An 18,460-nucleotide genomic window follows, 5' to 3' on the forward strand; every position below is an offset into this window, starting at 1 on the left:
CAACCTACTAGAAAATAATGAGATTTCATTCCCGAGAGTTTATAATTTAGAATGTTGATGATTACAATGTCGGATGAAGGCTTTGACTACTTGCGTAGAGTATGATATGATATGTATGAGGTATCTACTAGGTACTAAACTCGCTGAGGTAGTTACAAGCAAGAGAATTTTATGGTTCATAGTTAAGTAATTCTCTAACGAGAAAGCCAAAGTTGTGTAGCCAAGAATGACCTACGATATTTGTGTGCGATAAAGATTGAGTAGGTATGTTCTTTTTATAACTTGTGTAGTTTTAAAAAAAACATACCTACTCCATCTACTATTTATTTTTAAAGCCGAGAGAATCGTCGTTAGGAATCAGAAATTATGCTACGTGATCTTATGGTGAAGGAAAACATCGTGAGGAAACCTGCACATTTAGATGTGTGACTGTGAACCAACTGTGAACCCACCAACCCGCAGTGGACCATCGACCAGCGTGGTGGGAAATGGTCCAAGCCATAGAAGTAAATAAACTCAAGCTTAGGAAGGTAGACGCAACGGTTCTATTCGAGACGAGAGCCATGTGCACGGTAATACAGACAACGGAATAAACGACTACTCTTTTTTCCCAGGCTGTACTTTATTGGGATGGCAATCTTTGGAACGTTGACCTTATGGTATTCCGATTTACGCTTGTCTATGTGTTTGCGTTCGTGCCAGTTCTGTGATTCGTGCAAACTGGAACGCCCTCAAGTGACACGTCCACTTACCCTGTCAAATTTTCACCGTACATTAAATTCTGCATGACAAATTTTCATGTTTTAACCATTTAAAATGGTAAGAATCATTAGTAATCTAGTTAAAGTGCATGTAAAGTGAATCGGTTGTCTTTGCGACAAGTTTGTGATAGCCTTACAGTATATTTTCCTCATTTTTCATCGTGCTTTGATCATCTAACTATGTCGGCATCCTATAGGTTTACTTGGTGTTGAACGCCTAACATTTGTAGTGTTCTCCTGATAACTGATCGTTTTATTATGTTTCCTAAGCCGTTGAGATTGGATATCAAGAGGAAGCTGACGGCTCGCTCGGACCGCGTGAAGTGCGTGGACCAGCACCCCTCGGAGCCCTGGCTGCTATGCTCCCTGTACAATGGGGATGTCAACATATGGAACTACGAGACACAGCTGCAAATAAAAAGATTTGAGGTAAGTCTGTTTCCTGGGAAGTTGCAGCAATATTGATTGTTGTTTTTGGTTGGCCACAGTACACAACATCATGCAAAATATAGGTATAGGGTATTTTATTAAGTATATCTTTTCTAATTTATATTATTTATTAAATTCTATTTTATTATATAGCTTCTCTATTCACTTACTCATAAAAAAGTGTTTTATAATACTACATTCAATAGCTTTCATAGCTGATGCAATACTATAGACAAACTCTGATAAGATTTGTAAATTTAATGGGTATTAGTGAAATAAAAAATCAATATTATTCTCATTTGCTTCTAATTTATATTTTAATTGTAACTACTGGGTGTATTTCAGAACTTATGCATTAAAACTGTTTAAATCATGATTTTAAGAAAGTAGAACAAAATAGATACATCTCTTAATCTTCAAGCTTCCATTTCATAGTGGCAGAATATACTCAAATAACTGTAGGTCTTCACAGCGCTCAAAAATAAATGGCCTAGTTAGGAAATAAACCATCTGTAATAGGTGGAAAGGCCAGTCTTAATGATAAAATCCATGCATATTTAAATAGAGAGGCTCACTTTACTTTTAAAAGTTTTCCTGTGGGAATACCAGGTTTAAAAATAGCCAAATGTGTTATTCTGATGTATTTGCCATGTTATTGTAAAGTTTCATATAAATCTGTTCCACAATTTTTGTGTGAAACAGTAAACATATATACAATAACAAAGTATTGCCATTTTAATAAAATATCTTTATGATAGAATAAAAGTGTTTATTGTTACTCAGACACTCTCTTCTTTTACTTATGTACTCTTTTGGAGGTCAAGCAGATGTGATGTGCATTACCATGCCACTCATTCATTGTTTGTCTATTTTCCTGATAGGTATGCGACTTGCCAGTCCGTGCGGCCAAGTTTGTGCCGAGGAAGTTCTGGGTGATCACCGGCTCCGATGACATGCAAATTCGTGTCTTCAACTACAACACACTGGAACGTGTACACAATTTTGAAGCTCATTCAGACTATGTGAGGTGTATTGCGGTTCACCCCACCCAGCCATACATCTTGACCAGCAGTGGTAAGTGAATATAACCATTTTAGGAATCATTTTGTATGGATTTGTGTAGAGGGAGCAATAACCTCTTTCACTTATGGTGTGTATTTTTATTTGTTAGTGCTTGGTAATTTCAAATGTTACCAAGTTGCCAAGCATGCAGGATGGAGAAGATTTTTAGAGAGATGTTTCATCATCATAATCTGACTATCATGAAGTGATTGACTTACATAACACTAACCTTGACTCATGTAGCCACCACTAGTATTGGGTTCAAGATTTTCATTCTGTGGGGCAAAATCTTATTATTTTGCCTATTTCTGTTCTACATACATTTGCTGAACATGTAGGGTCTTAGTTGATATAACCAGTCTATTTAAACTTAGATAAATCTGATAAAATTACATTGTGTTCAATCCTTGAATGTGATATTTTTTGCAGTGAAGTGAAAATGTTGAACTGTTTTACAGATGATCTTCTGATAAAGCTTTGGAACTGGGATCGCAACTGGACTTGCCAGCAAGTGTTCGAGGGACACACGCACTATGTGATGCAAATTGTCATCAACCCCAAAGACAACAACACTTTTGCCAGTGCCAGTCTTGACAGAACCGTCAAGGTATGTAATCAAAAGAATACATAATCTATTCTTGTTACTTGCTAATTTGTTTAGGTCTTCAGCTGAAATGTATTCCAATATTCCAATGGAATAGCAATGTTGTGTGTGACTAATATAATCCAATTAAGAAGTAATTGGTAAGAAGATGGTGTATGGACATGTCACTCGCAACAAATCATGAAAATGGTTGTAAGTCAGACTGAAGCAGTAAGACCACATGGCCACATTGAACAAAACATAGTCTAGTCATTTAAGGTGTCCAGAAATAATGATCTGCATGGTTAGAAACAAAACACCGTGAAGTCATTTTAGGTATCCAGAATTAATGATGATTACCACATACCTACATCTTAAGTGCTTACTTACCTTTAAATCACTTTCACCATTGCCAGGTACATACATACTACATGCTTTTTACTTTTCACCCATTCTCCAGGTATGGCAGCTGGGCTCTTCCATCCCGAACTTCACTCTGGAAGGTCACGAGAAGGGAGTCAACTGTGTGGACTACTACCACGGCGGGGACAAGCCCTACCTCATCAGTGGAGCCGACGACCGCCTCGTCAAGATATGGGACTACCAGAACAAGACTTGTGTTCAGACCTTGGAAGGTAAGGGAGAGCTTAGCTTTTGTAATCAATGTTGTTTATAGTGTTTCAGTGACAAAAACTATAACTGCTTCTTATCATATTGCTGACAAAAACTATAAACACTAAACTTTATACCGTTTGTCATCTTGTAAAGGAATTAGAAGATGAGTAATTTGTCCATCACTGACTGGGGGTTCGTTTCGTTTTCGGACCATTTGGGGTGGCTTTCGTAAACCCAGACTGTAGTCAATGTAGTCAATAAAGTAATATGCACCCAACAAACTTGACATCTGAATATTTCACGTTATAACATTGTAAACCATTAGTACTGCAACTCTACAATCACATGCATTTACTCCCTGACTATCCTCAGGTCACGCCCAGAACGTGTCAGCGGTGTCCTTCCACCCCGAGCTCCCGATCCTGCTGACTGGCTCAGAGGACGGCACGGTGCGCATCTGGCACGCGGGCACGTACCGGCTCGAGAGCTCGCTGAACTACGGCTTCGAGCGCGTCTGGACCATATCCTCCATGCATGGGTCTAATAATGTCGCTGTTGGGTATGTGGATTTGGAGTTTGATAGGTTGAGGATTGTGGGCTTACGAAGCTGGGTTTATGTGATAAGAGTATTCATGAGTCGAGTGTTTGTCAGATGCAGCTATTTGTAATAGGTATGTGAAAGGAGCGCTTTTAGACAAAATCAGCCAATCAGTGGAATCGGATCTGCTAGGTTTTGTATGAGCGGGCTAGGACCGAGAATACTCTTACCATGTAAACCCTGCTTAGGTTCATGTTACAGTGGACTCTAGACGGTGCATTACGTCCAATTGCTGCAGCATTTCATGTCTTGGATGATGATATTGGACTCATAACTTGTGTTTTGTATTCCGCAGCTACGACGAAGGGACTATAATGATAAAGGTAGGACGGGAGGAGCCGGCTATTTCCATGGACGTCAATGGCGGCAAAATCATCTGGGCCAAACACTCAGAGATGCAACAAGTCAACCTGAAAGCTTTACCTGAAGGTATGGATACTGTCTTTGAAACAATGAGAATCATTATTATATTATTTAAAGTTAAAACACCTATTTAACTCCCATTTGTTATTGATTTTAGGTACACACATAAAAGATGGTGAGAGGCTGCCATTAGTGGTCAAAGACATGGGTTCTTGCGAGATCTATCCACAGACGATAGCCCACAATCCCAACGGCAGATTCGTAGTAGTCTGCGGAGACGGGGAATACATAATTTACACAGCCATGGCTCTGAGGAATAAGGCTTTCGGCAATGCGCAGGAGTTTGTGTGGACTTTTGACAGCTCGGAGTATGCCACGCTCGAGAACTCCAGCACTATCAAAGTGTTCAAGAACTTCAAGGAGCGGAAGAGCTTCAAACCGGAGTATGGGGCTGAAGGTAATAGCAAAATTGGTTTCTAAATTAATCAAAAACGTAACAGAGTCACAGTGTCCCTCAGAATTTGTTCAACATAATCAGTCTTAATCTTTGCGCAAGATTAAACCAAATTTTTTTTTTTTCCATTATAGTTTTTCTATTTAAGATACTTATAACTATGTACATGATTATCTTTTTATACATAATATTATTTTAAAATATATTGCCTCCTACGGTCAAGTTGTTTTCTGTTGCAGGAATATTTGGCGGTTTCATGCTCGGCGTGAAGTCAATCAGTGGAGTTTCCTTCTCCATCTACGACTGGGAACATCTGGAGCTCATCAGACGGTTAGTTATTTATAATTATACTTGCTTTGCGTTTACTTTGTAAAAGCTCTGCGAGACCAGCCCTCTTACCACTCTAAATTTCTACTCAAAGATGATTAATTTAGTAATGCTGCAATAGAATAAATTATAAGTTTAGTTATTGCCCTTTGAATAGTAGGCGGATCTAAGCTGTATAATTTTAAAGTGCGGAGGGGGGATAGCTGTTAATTTTTATCGGTACATACTTTTATGCTTTTCTTGTTATATAATATATGATTCACGAAGAAGATTCTGTCCAGTTACAAGTCCTGAAAATACCAGGAATATCTTTGTTAGGCACTACTACTCACGATGTTCAATATTCAGCGGAAACATCGACAAAGAGATCGCATCTATGTAAATTTTATTGTACCTTCACTTCTAGATCTGCACCGAGGTATATTTTCTTAATTTAAATTTCTGTTTTGCGATGCGACTTGAAAACAAAGCAATGCAAAAATATGTGATATAAGGTTATCCTATATTTTATTATATGTAATTATGTAAGTATATTTGTAACATTATATTTTTCAATCCTATCCGTACTTATAGAAAATTAACACACCTGGCTGCGCGCAAATGGTATAAGTACACAAGCATTTATCAGTTTTAATAACTATTAAAAAATCATTAATCTTTAGCGATTCATATAGAACACATAACATAACAGAACTTACCATTCAATAAATAAGGACAGAAAGGAAACTGGTGTTTCTTACTAAAATTTTCAGGAGTCTATATAATATACTTACATAACTTAATGTTGTGTAATATATGATAAGTATAAGTAATTTAAACACTATTATATTTGATCATCATCTCTATAATATTTCTTATATCTCAAGTTTAAAACCAGCTGTGCGTTTTCTTGTTAAATCGTTACGTTATTTTACAAAACATACAACATTATTGTTGCTAACATTCGTCTTATGCTGGGTATTCATCCCGTCAACGTCGCATCGTCAACATCATGGAAATTTAAAGGAGAATTGATCCAAAAAAGACACCATCAGCGAAGTTGGCGTTTGTTCGTTGGCACGGTGTGTACCTATTCCTTTCATTTCCTCTATTCTGATTATCACATAATTCTCATCCCCCCAGCATCGAGATCCAGCCCCGCCACGTGTTCTGGTCGGAGAGCGGCAGCCTCGTCTGTCTGGCGACGGACGAGAGCTACTACATCCTGCGCTACAACGCCGCCGTCGTCACCAAGGCGCGCGAGACTAACACCAACATCACAGAGGACGGCATTGAGGATGCCTTTGAGGTATGGGGTGCTCTAAAAAGGCGGTTCCCGAACACTTTTCTATATATACGAAACCTTGGATCTTAGGCCTTGAACCTATTTACCATACACGTATTTGCGTTACAAGTACTTCATTTCAGTATTCTTGAATTTTAGAGTAACTCTCGTGGCCCTTCTGGTTTGTGCTTATCCCATTAATCTGTAAACTGCCTAAGAAAGCAGGAAAGCTTGGACCATTTTATACCGTGCTAGTCCACTGCAGGGTTTGCACATATAGATAAATAAAATAAAATAAATAAATAAATAAATAGATGTGGTAGGTGAACAGGTTCCTCAAGATATTTGCATTCGGAATAAAAGTGTATGATGTACATACATTATAAAAAAGTATTAGGTACATATCACTGCCTAGATATGAACCAGCATTTAGAGTAAGAAGCGGGTGCCGACGTGGGAAATGATAAATGAGTACAGCTGTACAACCACTCGATGAGTCACTTAGTTCAGTTAATAGTTATAGGCGCATAGATAACGCCATGATGATTTTAAAATACATTGTAAGGAATCCACGTTTACGATATAGTAAGCTAGCTCTGCAACATTTAGAAATGAAATATAAAGTAGAACAAAATGATGTGTCCTCCTCAATATAGATACTATCGAATGCTGACAAAACTCGAAAATGTTTATTGATAAAGCTGTAAAAGTAATAATTAGGGTTTATGCTGGTGATAGTAATGATAAGGAATAGACTACACAGGAAATTCGGGTGTCAGCTTATCTTATCTCATTTGTTTATGTTATTTATAATGTTTCCATAGAATTTACGCCTATTTTTTGTTCTTATTCTTCTCTCTTAATTATTACGATAGACCCGAGATGTTAATAATAGACAAAATACATAGCTATATAAACCGTAGGCCGGCCAATCATCATATTTTTGAAGTTTTTTTTTAATCAGAACTTTTCTAATTTCCTTTTTTCCTAAGGATAACTGAACATTATTATATGCAAACAAATACATATAATAGTCGTAACATGGAGCAACATACAGAGTCTTCTAACACTTTTTTCTCTTTCTCTCCACCCAGGTGGTCGGCGAAGTGAACGAGACAGTAAAGACAGGCATCTGGATCGGGGACTGCTTCATCTACACCAACTCTCTCAACAGAATAAACTACTATGTCGGCGGCGAGATCGTCACGATATCGCATCTCGATCACACCATGTACATTCTTGGATACGTAGCTAAGGAAAACAGGTGAGGGATTGTGACCTTTGTTATGCAATGCAACCGTTATTCAATATTGTATATTGTAGCAGGAGTACAGGCTAAAACATTCGTAGTATTTTTTAGAGCTAAGTATATAATTTATCAAGTCATCGGCAATGGCAACGTTGAGATGCGTGTCAATGATCTCATACAGAATACCTGTCAGAAGCCTAGAGCCAAGCAGAACCAGCATTGATCAAATCCCAGAGCGTTTAAAAAATATATAAGGCTACTTAAACGTTGCCTATCCAAACTAACGCATCTGATAGACATAACACCCTCAATCTTCACTCCAAACCACCCAACCCTTCACCCCACAGACTATACCTGAACGACAAGGAGCTCAACGTGGTCTCCTATTCCCTTCTGCTGCCGGTACTGGAGTACCAGACGGCGGTGATGCGAGGGGACTTCGAGACGGCGGACAAGGTGCTGCCGGTCATACCGCATGAACACCGGACACGGGTCGCTCACTTCCTTGAGAAACAGGTAACAAAGGAGTCAAGTTCATGGTTAAACAATATGAGTCAGAAGTCAGCTGCTGATGTGAAATCACAAATATGAGACATTAGCTATTGACGAGAAATTATACAGATGAGAAGTCAGCCGCTGATGACAAATCACATAGATGAGAAGTCAGTTGTTTATGAAAACTGTGTATAAAACTTAATCTAGTTTAAGTCCTAAAGACTGGACATTTTAATGTATTTGATATCTATTTACCAAATTAATACACCACTTTCTTATAACTCTTGCGCAGCCTCACCTTAATCCGGACAACCGCACACACGACCCAACACCTTTCCCTCAAACCCTTACTAAACTCAACTTCCTCAACACCAGGGCTTCAAGCAGCAAGCTTTAGCCGTCTCCACGGAGCCGGAACACCAGTTCGAGCTGGCCCTAGCTTTAGGCGAGTTACGAAGAGCCCGCCAACTAGCCGAGGAGGCGACGGCGGCTGAAGGCGCTCCGTCGAGGACCTCCGCCGCGCGGTGGTCGCGCCTCGGGGCCGCCGCCGCCGCCGCCGCCGACACGGAGCTCACGAGGATATGCTTCCAGAATGCGCACGATTATGGGGGACTGCTGGTTTTCGCTACTAGCACAGGTTAGTGGGCTGTGCCTGTTAAGAGATTGGTATAGAAATGTTTACGAAAATGTTGCTATGCCCTGCAGGGAGCTATGTTAAGGATACTTATATGTACATAGATTTAAGAACAGTGTAACACCAACATAGTTGCAATGAATAAATGAATATGAATAGAATTGGGTATTTGAAAGAGAACTAAAGTAACCGATGACGGCGAAAGAGATAAACGGCGGCGTAGATCTTAAAAAAATTAAAGCTGCACTGTTTATTTGATCCTTAGAAGAGGTCTATTTTCAGGAGGAAACGATTACGGGCGAATGATGCTGATGACGAAATTGTGTTGATATGCTTAGCTGTTGATTTCCCACATCTAATATCTTCTTCGATACGCAGCTTATTAAAGCCAACAAGACAAAGTTCCCAGCAAGGCGAATTTAAAACCCAAAAGAGCATCGAAAACTAATACAGTGTTTTCCATACTCAGTCCTCGTTTTTGCCCTCATTTTCGTTCATTACTTGACTATGTTAACTATGTTGACAGGTGACAAAGAGCTGATGAAGGAGATAGCAGACATGGCCCTGAAGGAGGGTCAGAACAACGTGGCATTCCTCGCGTACTTCACACTTAACGAGCTGGAGACCTGTCTGAAGCTGCTCATAGACACCGACAGACTCGCCGAAGCCGCATTCTTTGCCAGGTGACGTTTTTGTCTTTCTCTGCCACTCTCGTTGTCAGGTGACGTCATCTCTTCTCTTTCTATTCACTTACTTTGCCAGTCGACGTTACTTTCTATCTCTATCACTACCTTTGCCAGGTAACGTAATCTAGTTTCTCTATAACTCACTTTGCCAGGCGACGCTAACGTTAAAATATTTGATTTTGCTTAATAAATAAGTAAAACCTATGGCATACTCTGTTTAGTACTTTTAAATAATAGATAACGCATAGCAAAAATGACCTACATAATCTGCCTATAAAACTTAAACTGGGTTAAGTGTCTCTTTAAAATTTGAAGTGTTTACTTTTTACTGAACATTCAGTATCTGACTTGTTTACTGTAGAAATAATAAAAACAATAACATATACACTAGCCCGTAAATATTCCACTGATGTAAATGGGCATCCATCGTACTGGATGGCTATTGCCATAATCTCCATGCTTGGCAGATTGGTTGGAAATATTTAACGCCCTACACCAAAATATTTGACTTTACGACGGGGATCGAATCCGCAAGAACGCAGCCATCAGGTCTCCCGCATAAATAAATAACTTATATATTTACTGAATAAGGTATGTGTCGAAAGTATTTATAAAGTACACACGTACTTGCATACGGGTGCAGTTTCGCAGTCGTATATTTTTTAAATACATAAAAATGCATAAAAGCTCATCATATAATTTTATTTCGGCATCTAAAATACAAAGCTTTCATTCAAGCTATTTGGCAATGTCGCAGTTTATGTATGCCAAATAATTAATGCATGTGTTTCGGTTGTCTATAATAAATAACTAACGACGGAATTTCTCGGTCTAATGCGTATCTTCAAACACAACAAAGCCAAATCGTTAAGTAAACAAACAAAACAACATCTTCAATAAGAACAGTAATTAAATTATGGTATAAAGACCAGTAAAAATCATACCTAATATATAAGAATTCTGTGAACGCTTAACTAAAACTAAAAGTCCAACTCATTGGTACATGTCAGGCAATAGCGCAATTTGAACTGGCTGAAAAACACGAATTTTGACCAACTTTTATACGATATGATTTTGTTTACCTAATAACCTCACATTATAACATCATGTCGTATTTAAACAGTTTGTCGATATTATGTTTTAGATTCAATTGAATCCTCATCTCTAGCATAAGACCTTCCGACCGGGCTACCATCTCACGGCTCCAAAGACTACTAACCCCCAACAATTCTCCCCCAGATCGTACATGCCATCGAAGGTGGTGGAAGTGGTGAAGCTGTGGCGGCAGGAGGTGACCGCCACCACCAACAAGAAGTCGGGCCAGGCGCTCGCCGACCCCGAGAGCTATGAGAACCTCTTCCCTGAATTCGCCGTAAGTTTCTAATACCTTTAATTCCTTCGGAAATACTTTTTACTTCACTCGTGGTCAACATCTAGTTATTGACGCCGTAAGTTTCTAATACACTCACGGGTAATAAAAAAGTGTCGCCAGCCATTGACGTTATTTTTATGTTACTGGAACTTTTTCGTTGCCCGAGAGTTCTTGAGTGTATCAATGACTAGATGTTGACAACGAGTTCAGTAGAATGCGGGGATAAAAAGTAACATATAGGTAATCTAAGCTTTCATCTTGCTGCATACCAAATTTCGTGAAAAGTTCAGTTGTTTTTAAGGACTAACCAACATTATCACAGACCCCTTTATAATAAGTAGTGATTACAGTAGACTGTTGCTGTCCGAGAGCGGTTTAGCTCTCTCTTTTTTCAGGGTCGCTGTAGATACTAGAAGGGTAATAAAATAGTCTAATACGGTCCAACTAATGTCAGTCAAGTACTTACAACAAAATACAATTGAACTTACAGAATACTACGCCATTCAAATAAACAAGTATACAATAAAATATAATAATGTAACGATTTCCCAATTAATGTTCTTATACACGCTATAGGAAAACTATAGTTCTTTAATGATATGTATAAATGTTATTAAATAATTTAGTTAATACCTGAAATTATGTTGTATACAAATATAAGTATTCACACCTAGTTAAATGGATGAAACCATATTGTCACTAAATACCTACATAATGAATGCTTAATAGCTTATCCTAGGCTCTTGCCTGTAGGTGCCACCTGTGTAAACTGAACTATTTCTTTTATAATAATATTTTACATACTTGACCTCATCGAACATTTTACGAAGCTAAGCTAATAAATTCGATACCGTCTCTTTTGATTTTTTTTATTATAATATAGGTGAAAACTTTAAGACGTAGTTAAGTCGTGTTATAATAGCAATATTGCAAATACTTATTTAATTTGTGTAAAAATAAAATATAGAAAAATGAACAATTTATTACAATAATAAGTACTTATACCTACTATCACAGGGGTATAATCGTGACAGTTCTGACATTGCGAAAAAGAGACGCTTAGCTACATTAAGCGTAAGAAAGAAACGTTAAGCTGTAAATGTTTTTTGTCCTTTTTGCTGTGGCGCCTGTTCACGTCAGTTCTCTTTGCCAAACAATGAAACAAATGAAAAATCTTTGCCAAACAAAGGCTGACAGTTACAACAAAATTTTCTAAATGCTATTTATTTTTGATTTGCTAGTGATTTGTGGGTGTTTATTAAGTTTATTAGACTATTATCATCACTTAACGAGTGTGTGACATGGGTGGGTGGATTTTGTTCGGTTGTATAGAGCATATTGAACGAAAACACGATGGAATGACGGATGAGATATATTTTCACATGTAAGTAGATACTATCAAGTTTAACAAGCTTACATTCATCATAGTACTATCTATTGGCTCGATTTTAATATAAAACGATACTAATTTTAATACTGTAAGGTCTTTTAGTATCAGTTTTAAGTAAAAATTACGAGGTACCATATCATAACAAATCACATGGTGTTGCAAGTTATTGAAAATTTATTTTACCCACAAATATTATAGTATGCAAAGAAAATACTAGAAATTGTAACGGACTCGGGTTGGGTTTACAAATGGGGCGCACGAATTCGGTTTTTGTGAAGATTGTATTTTGTAGAAGTCATTCTCCTCTTTCAAATGAGGTGCCTCTCATTGTGAGGAAACGTTCGTTTCGTTTTTTTCTTCTATGTGTGATTTCTTCTGTATAATATAAAGTTTATTGTATTGATACGAAATGCGTGTTTCCTTTAAAAAAAACCCCATCACATATTTGGCCCACGATTATAATGCTCATGCTCATCCATTTATCTCTGCTTCATAGGTTTCCGACAGAAAAAAAAATATCAAGAAAATGGATAGACATTACCGGTCGCACAAATTGGGAACCAAAGAAACATACAAAAATTGTGTTCGGCACATTTTGAAGAGGATTGTTTCGATTGGACGAAGACAATGAATCATACAATCCACTCAGTTTGTGTATATTAAATAATTATATTGAAATCAAATAAGTATGAGTAAATTTTTTTTTCTTATATCGTCGGTTGACAGGAAAAACTCACTAAGGCTTTTATTTCCACACCATAAAGGTTGACTGGAAGAAATCGCGTTTAGGCGATAAGTCCGCCTTTGTATATATATACTTGTATTGTTCTTTCTTGTACTTGTTAACTTTTACTTTAAACTGTGTAATTTGTGTATACATACAATAAAGTGTTTAAATAAATAAATAAGGCTGATTTTTCAATATTCAGATAAATGTTATCTGGGTAATACAAACATTGAGACGCAACAGCATTAAAATTATTTCCCAGCAAAACTTTTATCTGGCTATTGAAAAATTTGCCTTTAGTGTCTTTTTCCTATCAACCGACGATATACTCAAGTTTTGTTTTTGTTATTATGATAAGTTAAATTTCCCCATATTTAGGTTTAATTTTTTTGTCGGCAACATCTATGGTTTGAGTGAGAAAGAGAATAGTGCACACGGCGATTGCCAGTCTAGAGGTAGTAGGTCTATGCCTACTATACAATACATAGAGTAGTTACAGGTACAAATAACAAATGAATGTAGTAAACCTGTAATCATGTCATTAGTGGTCGCTATATTGAAGTTTAACGAGTACACAACAATACCTGTTTAGTTTAGTACGGACTAATGTTTGAAGTTCACACCTCGCTGCAACATCATTGAACAACTGTGTAATTAGTACTTACCTTCAGCGATGTTGTTTATGTGAAATACTCACATAGGTATAACTTCTATACTCACACTACATCTACATGCGATCGAAACTGAAGCTATAGAACTTAAATCTTTATTCATAAAACCTTGTAATCTATTTATAAGCAGCAAAATGACTGTAAATCTTTTTTAAAGAAGCAAAATTGATAAATAAAATGAATTTTTTCGTTTAAAAGAGTGTGTACTTTATGTAAGCAATTAACATTGTGGTATATGATTTTGTTACAGGAAAGTCTAGAACTAGAGAAGTACCAGGCAGAATTCGGCTACGAGTACAGTTCCAACCTCGCAAACATTCCAGACAACTACAAACTCAGCAATATTGACAGAGATTTGGCTTTAGAGAAAGCCGAAGCAGAGAAACTCGGCCTATACCACCCCAGCGCTTCAGTCCAAAGGTAAAATATTACTAGACTTGAGAGATATTATATCTAGTAATAGCTCTCAACACACACTACCTGAATACACGATGATTCACAATGCTATTTATCAAATTACCTGGATCTAATAACTATTAAAGCTATTACATAAATGTAGATACGATACCCAGATAAAAGACACAAAATTTTAAAATTATAATCAGGACACGTCATTAGGCTACTTCTAGGAGGCAAGCCATGCTCTCTATCATAGCAGCGAGCCTTTTGGTCCCAACAGCTCAGGCAGCCGCTCAAATAGCATCAATAAAACAAAACACAGTCCAGTTTCCACATCCCACTTACACTTACAGCAATATAAATTAGTCCGCAACAGCTGAGCCAGCCGGCCAGCCAGCTATATCAATAAAACAAAACACAATCTAGCTTCTACCACCAACACACACACTTACAGCAGTATCTGTCCGCAGCACCGAGCCCAAAGAGCCCTCTCCGGAGGTGTCGTCAGCCACGGAGGCCAAGCTGAAGCGCAAGAACTCCCTGGACATGATGGAGGAGCTAGAGAAGGAGCTGGATGATGTGCAACTGGAGGACAGCGTGGAAAGCCTGGTCAGTATCTCCGGTCAAAGAAAATGGAACGGTTCAGCAACATTCGATTAGCCAATTACCTAACTGTTAGCGAGTATTTTTTTTCGTCTATAGAACTTTTGGAACACAAAGTTGTACGTATACTGCATTCTTTCTTACTTGGCACAAAAGGAAATAAATCTTTGTGTGTCTTTTTAATAAAAATATTGTTAAACAAATAATCTACAGCTAAAACAAATGGTTTAATTACGAAATCAATAATTTTTGCATAGAAGTATTTCATTGGTTTTAAGTTTTACTAGAATACTTACCTAGAAGTTTTTGAATGAAAAAAATATAAGTTATCAGGCGCGTATAAATACACCTGAAAAAAAAGTTGTATGCGTTTGGTTAATATATTTTGTGGACATCTAAACCTTGTTGTAGTTGTAGCAGAAACCGCATACTATATAATCTGTACCGATAAGCAGCATTATCTGTTTTAGCAGGAATAATCGTTTACGTGAAACAGCGTGTAGAAACGTCACGTATCTATTTGTGAGATAATAACATAATATTATGCCTCGAGCTACACTACCGTTTACTCTAGAAACTAAATATTACATACGCTTAATGTTTGGTCACGTTACTTCAGGTTGACGATGATTATTCCTGGTAAGGTCTCAGGACAGAGCAGAATGGGTGGGAAATGGGTATCGGTATATTAGTTCATAAGTTGTACAAATTGTTTCACTCGACTAGGATCTTGATTATTTAATTGAATGTCTAATTCGTAAGCAAATCGATGAATAATCAAATGGTTTTTTATAGCAAACTTTTAAGAAATTCGCTATATTAATTTGTTATATTTTTTTTTCTTTCTGGTTCTTATTTCTCTGGGCGTCGCCTAAAGGAACCCAATGTGAAGGTAACCATTAATTACTGCCAAAGAAGCTACATTGGTATTGCTAGAACCTATAAATTAAATAACAGTATTGCTAACTGGTATCTGTAGATAGTAACAAAATTAGACTTCCTTAGAAAAATTAAGAGAACCTTAATTTTCTTTAAATCAAAATAATGCTATGTTAAATATTTTTTTTGTATTGGATATGTGTTTGATTACATTGACATAGAAAACATGCACAGATAAAGTCACTTGAGCAATGTTTGAGATGCAATTGGCCAGAAAATGTATACTTACAAGATATTGCTAAGCAAGAATCGTTCATCGATCATTCGATGAACGGGATTCTACGATAATTGTATCATTACAATTATCGTAGAATCGTAAATAATATAGAAACAAAATCCCGGGGGTGTGGCTATAATTAACTACTTAGAAGCGATTACACGGGGTCAAGTTGAAAGCAGCTGAATATGTCAAAATGATGTGTTATTCATTGATCTCATATTTTCCTTTCTGTCATAAATTAAGCGAAAAACATTTAATATGCATGTTGTATTTACTAATTGACTCATTTTCTTTTACAGGATTTGTCGGATGAAGCAGATTTGATCGAGTAAATATTATTATTATATATTTAGATTTCTTATTTCATAATATCATCATAAAACTAATTCATAAAGTGCTAATACATTTGTAAGTTTAAAGTATTATACAGATTTTCTTTCCCAATTATGTCTTTAATTAAATTATTTTAAATGGAATCTCTACATCTATTATTTGAAGTAGACGTAGAAACCTATCTTTGAAATGTAAAAATGGGAGTTGCTTGCGTTAAATTTGTTTGTGTTAGTATAGTTATCTATGATGATTATATTTTTACCCATTAACTATTTATCGGTTTGAAACTTATTATGGCACTTATTTTATCAGATATAATACATGTGATGAACTGATGAACTACACTGGCCTGTAAAAATAAGTAGTCCAACAACTATAGTTTTTTTACCTATCTAAGTATACTATGTGTGTTTTTTTCCTTATATACCAATTTTCTATATCTGTGATTCAAGTTTTTAATTTTAGGTTTTATTTATTTTGTCAATTGTTAAGTTTGCATTTAATATATAATTACATCAACAAAGTTCTTCAGAATAGAATACTGCAGATGATCAGGTAACCTATCGTTTTCCTATTAATAATATCACCGTTTGACTAACACATAAATTTTATACAAAACAAGTAAAAAACAGTGTATTTATAAAGATACCTTGTGCAATTTTGAAATGTGATATTTATTTTTGCAGGCTAGTGTTTTTTATTAATAAACTTGTAATAAATGTAATTATTATAATAATTAAGTACTATGTTGTTGCAAGTTACACAACTTTAGCGATGCGCAAAATAGCGATTTTAGTAAATATTGATGATAAATATCCATACTGCAGCCATTTTTTTAATAGTCTATGCTACAGATAAAGATACAATCTTTAAATGGCGGGCATGCTATCTCGCTCATATCTTAGGCGATTCCCACACTTTGCACTGTCTTGCATGACACTGCGTATTGTGTGAGTTGTATGAACGTCCATAAATGCGTTATATTTTTATATATTTGACATACACGAAACTTTCGAACACGCATTCACGAAACATGTAGCGTGATACGTGTCTGTGCAGGAACCGCTATAAACCACAGCCACCATTTTCAAATTGTTTCTTTATTAGCACGAATAATAAGATATCCCTTCTCATTAACTAAGACAACAGACTTGTAAGGATCTCATTAAGGTTTGCCGGAAGGAAAATATAGGTAAGTCTACGTGAGATGGGTTCTTTATGATCTACTGACCTTTGGGAAAAACTAATAGTGGCTGTTCTATAGCAGGAAAAATTTGACAGCTACTTATTTAGGTAAATGATACACTGTTCCTGTTTATCAGAATTAAGGTCAACATAATATGCGATTCAAATACAAAGGTAGCCCTTGTGGGTAGCCCCCGTTTATCAGCATATTTAGGCCCACCGAGACGAGAGGGCGACTTTTTAAAACTGAAGCTGGGATGCAGAAATGGAGCCTACTCTAGTGATATATCACTTGTTGCTTATACCTACAGGGTGTTGCAATGTGGTAAAATAATCTGAAAGGCGTTGACTCCCAGCGCTAATCTGTCTAGCCAACCGTTTCACTACTATGACAAACCCTTCTTAGTGTTTGTCACAGTAGTTATAGGTTATAGTGGGCTGATGAATACGACTTCGGGTAAAGTCGGGTATAGCTGCTCCTGTAAGATATGGTTGTAGACGAACTATAAACCTACACTCTTCCTGTCTTGGTACGGTGGCCTGCGCCTAAAAGTATACAGGCGGAATTTTTAAAATAGCGATCTCAAGCTCACATGCTGCCCAAGCACATCCACATAAACACCACTGCTATACACATCACACACAACACGTCCCCGGATTTATAACAGATGTAGCTGGTCCTTTCATCATCAGGGATCGCTATTTTAAAAACTCCGCCTGTATACTTTTAGGCGCAAGCCACCGTACATACGGCCAATCAGATTTCTAATCATATAAAATATTATACAGATGCCGGCTGAGAGTTATCAGAAACAAGTTTATTTTATCTGTCTGTAGGTGGCGCTACTCGGAAAAGTAAACCTATTGTTCAAACATTGCAAACTCTGCAATTAGGGTTGCTAAAATACTTTGGAGACGCACTTAAGATTTAAAATGATTGTTAAAACATTAGTAAGTACCTACCTGCACCGCAAAGAAACGCTTGTCTTTCGAATGATGTACTTAGCATAGTTATCACGGTTTAGATCGAAGCGAATCCACCATTCGTACCTCCTATTAACGGGAGGATGTCTGCAAGATAAACGAATTAATTGCAAAATT

The 18,460-nt window shown here is 36.9% G+C and overlaps 1 protein-coding gene across 2 annotated transcripts; it reads left to right on the top strand.

The window, feature by feature from the left end:
• Positions 1–673: 673 nt before the first annotated feature.
• On the top strand, positions 674–16,317 carry LOC105395778 (coatomer subunit beta'). 2 transcript variants are annotated; one of them, XM_048632662.1, is made up of 18 exons: positions 674–819; positions 1,032–1,190; positions 2,072–2,264; positions 2,711–2,859; positions 3,296–3,470; positions 3,823–4,009; positions 4,344–4,477; positions 4,569–4,868; positions 5,105–5,195; positions 6,315–6,480; positions 7,551–7,720; positions 8,053–8,221; positions 8,576–8,837; positions 9,361–9,517; positions 10,760–10,892; positions 13,931–14,100; positions 14,550–14,688; positions 16,141–16,317. In XM_048632662.1, exons 1-18 carry the CDS (start codon positions 817–819, stop codon positions 16,171–16,173), a joined length of 2,790 nt encoding a protein of 929 aa, XP_048488619.1. In that variant the 5' UTR covers positions 674–816; the 3' UTR covers positions 16,174–16,317. The 2 variants fall into 2 exon arrangements, with proteins under 2 accessions (XP_048488619.1, XP_048488618.1); XM_048632661.1 differs by lacking the exon at positions 674–819 and having other exon boundaries at positions 1,005–1,190.
• The last annotated feature ends 2,143 nt before the right edge of the window (positions 16,318–18,460 follow it).

Source organism: Plutella xylostella, chromosome Z (assembly GCF_932276165.1).
Source record: "Plutella xylostella chromosome Z, ilPluXylo3.1, whole genome shotgun sequence".
Classification (NCBI taxonomy): domain Eukaryota; kingdom Metazoa; phylum Arthropoda; class Insecta; order Lepidoptera; family Plutellidae; genus Plutella; species Plutella xylostella.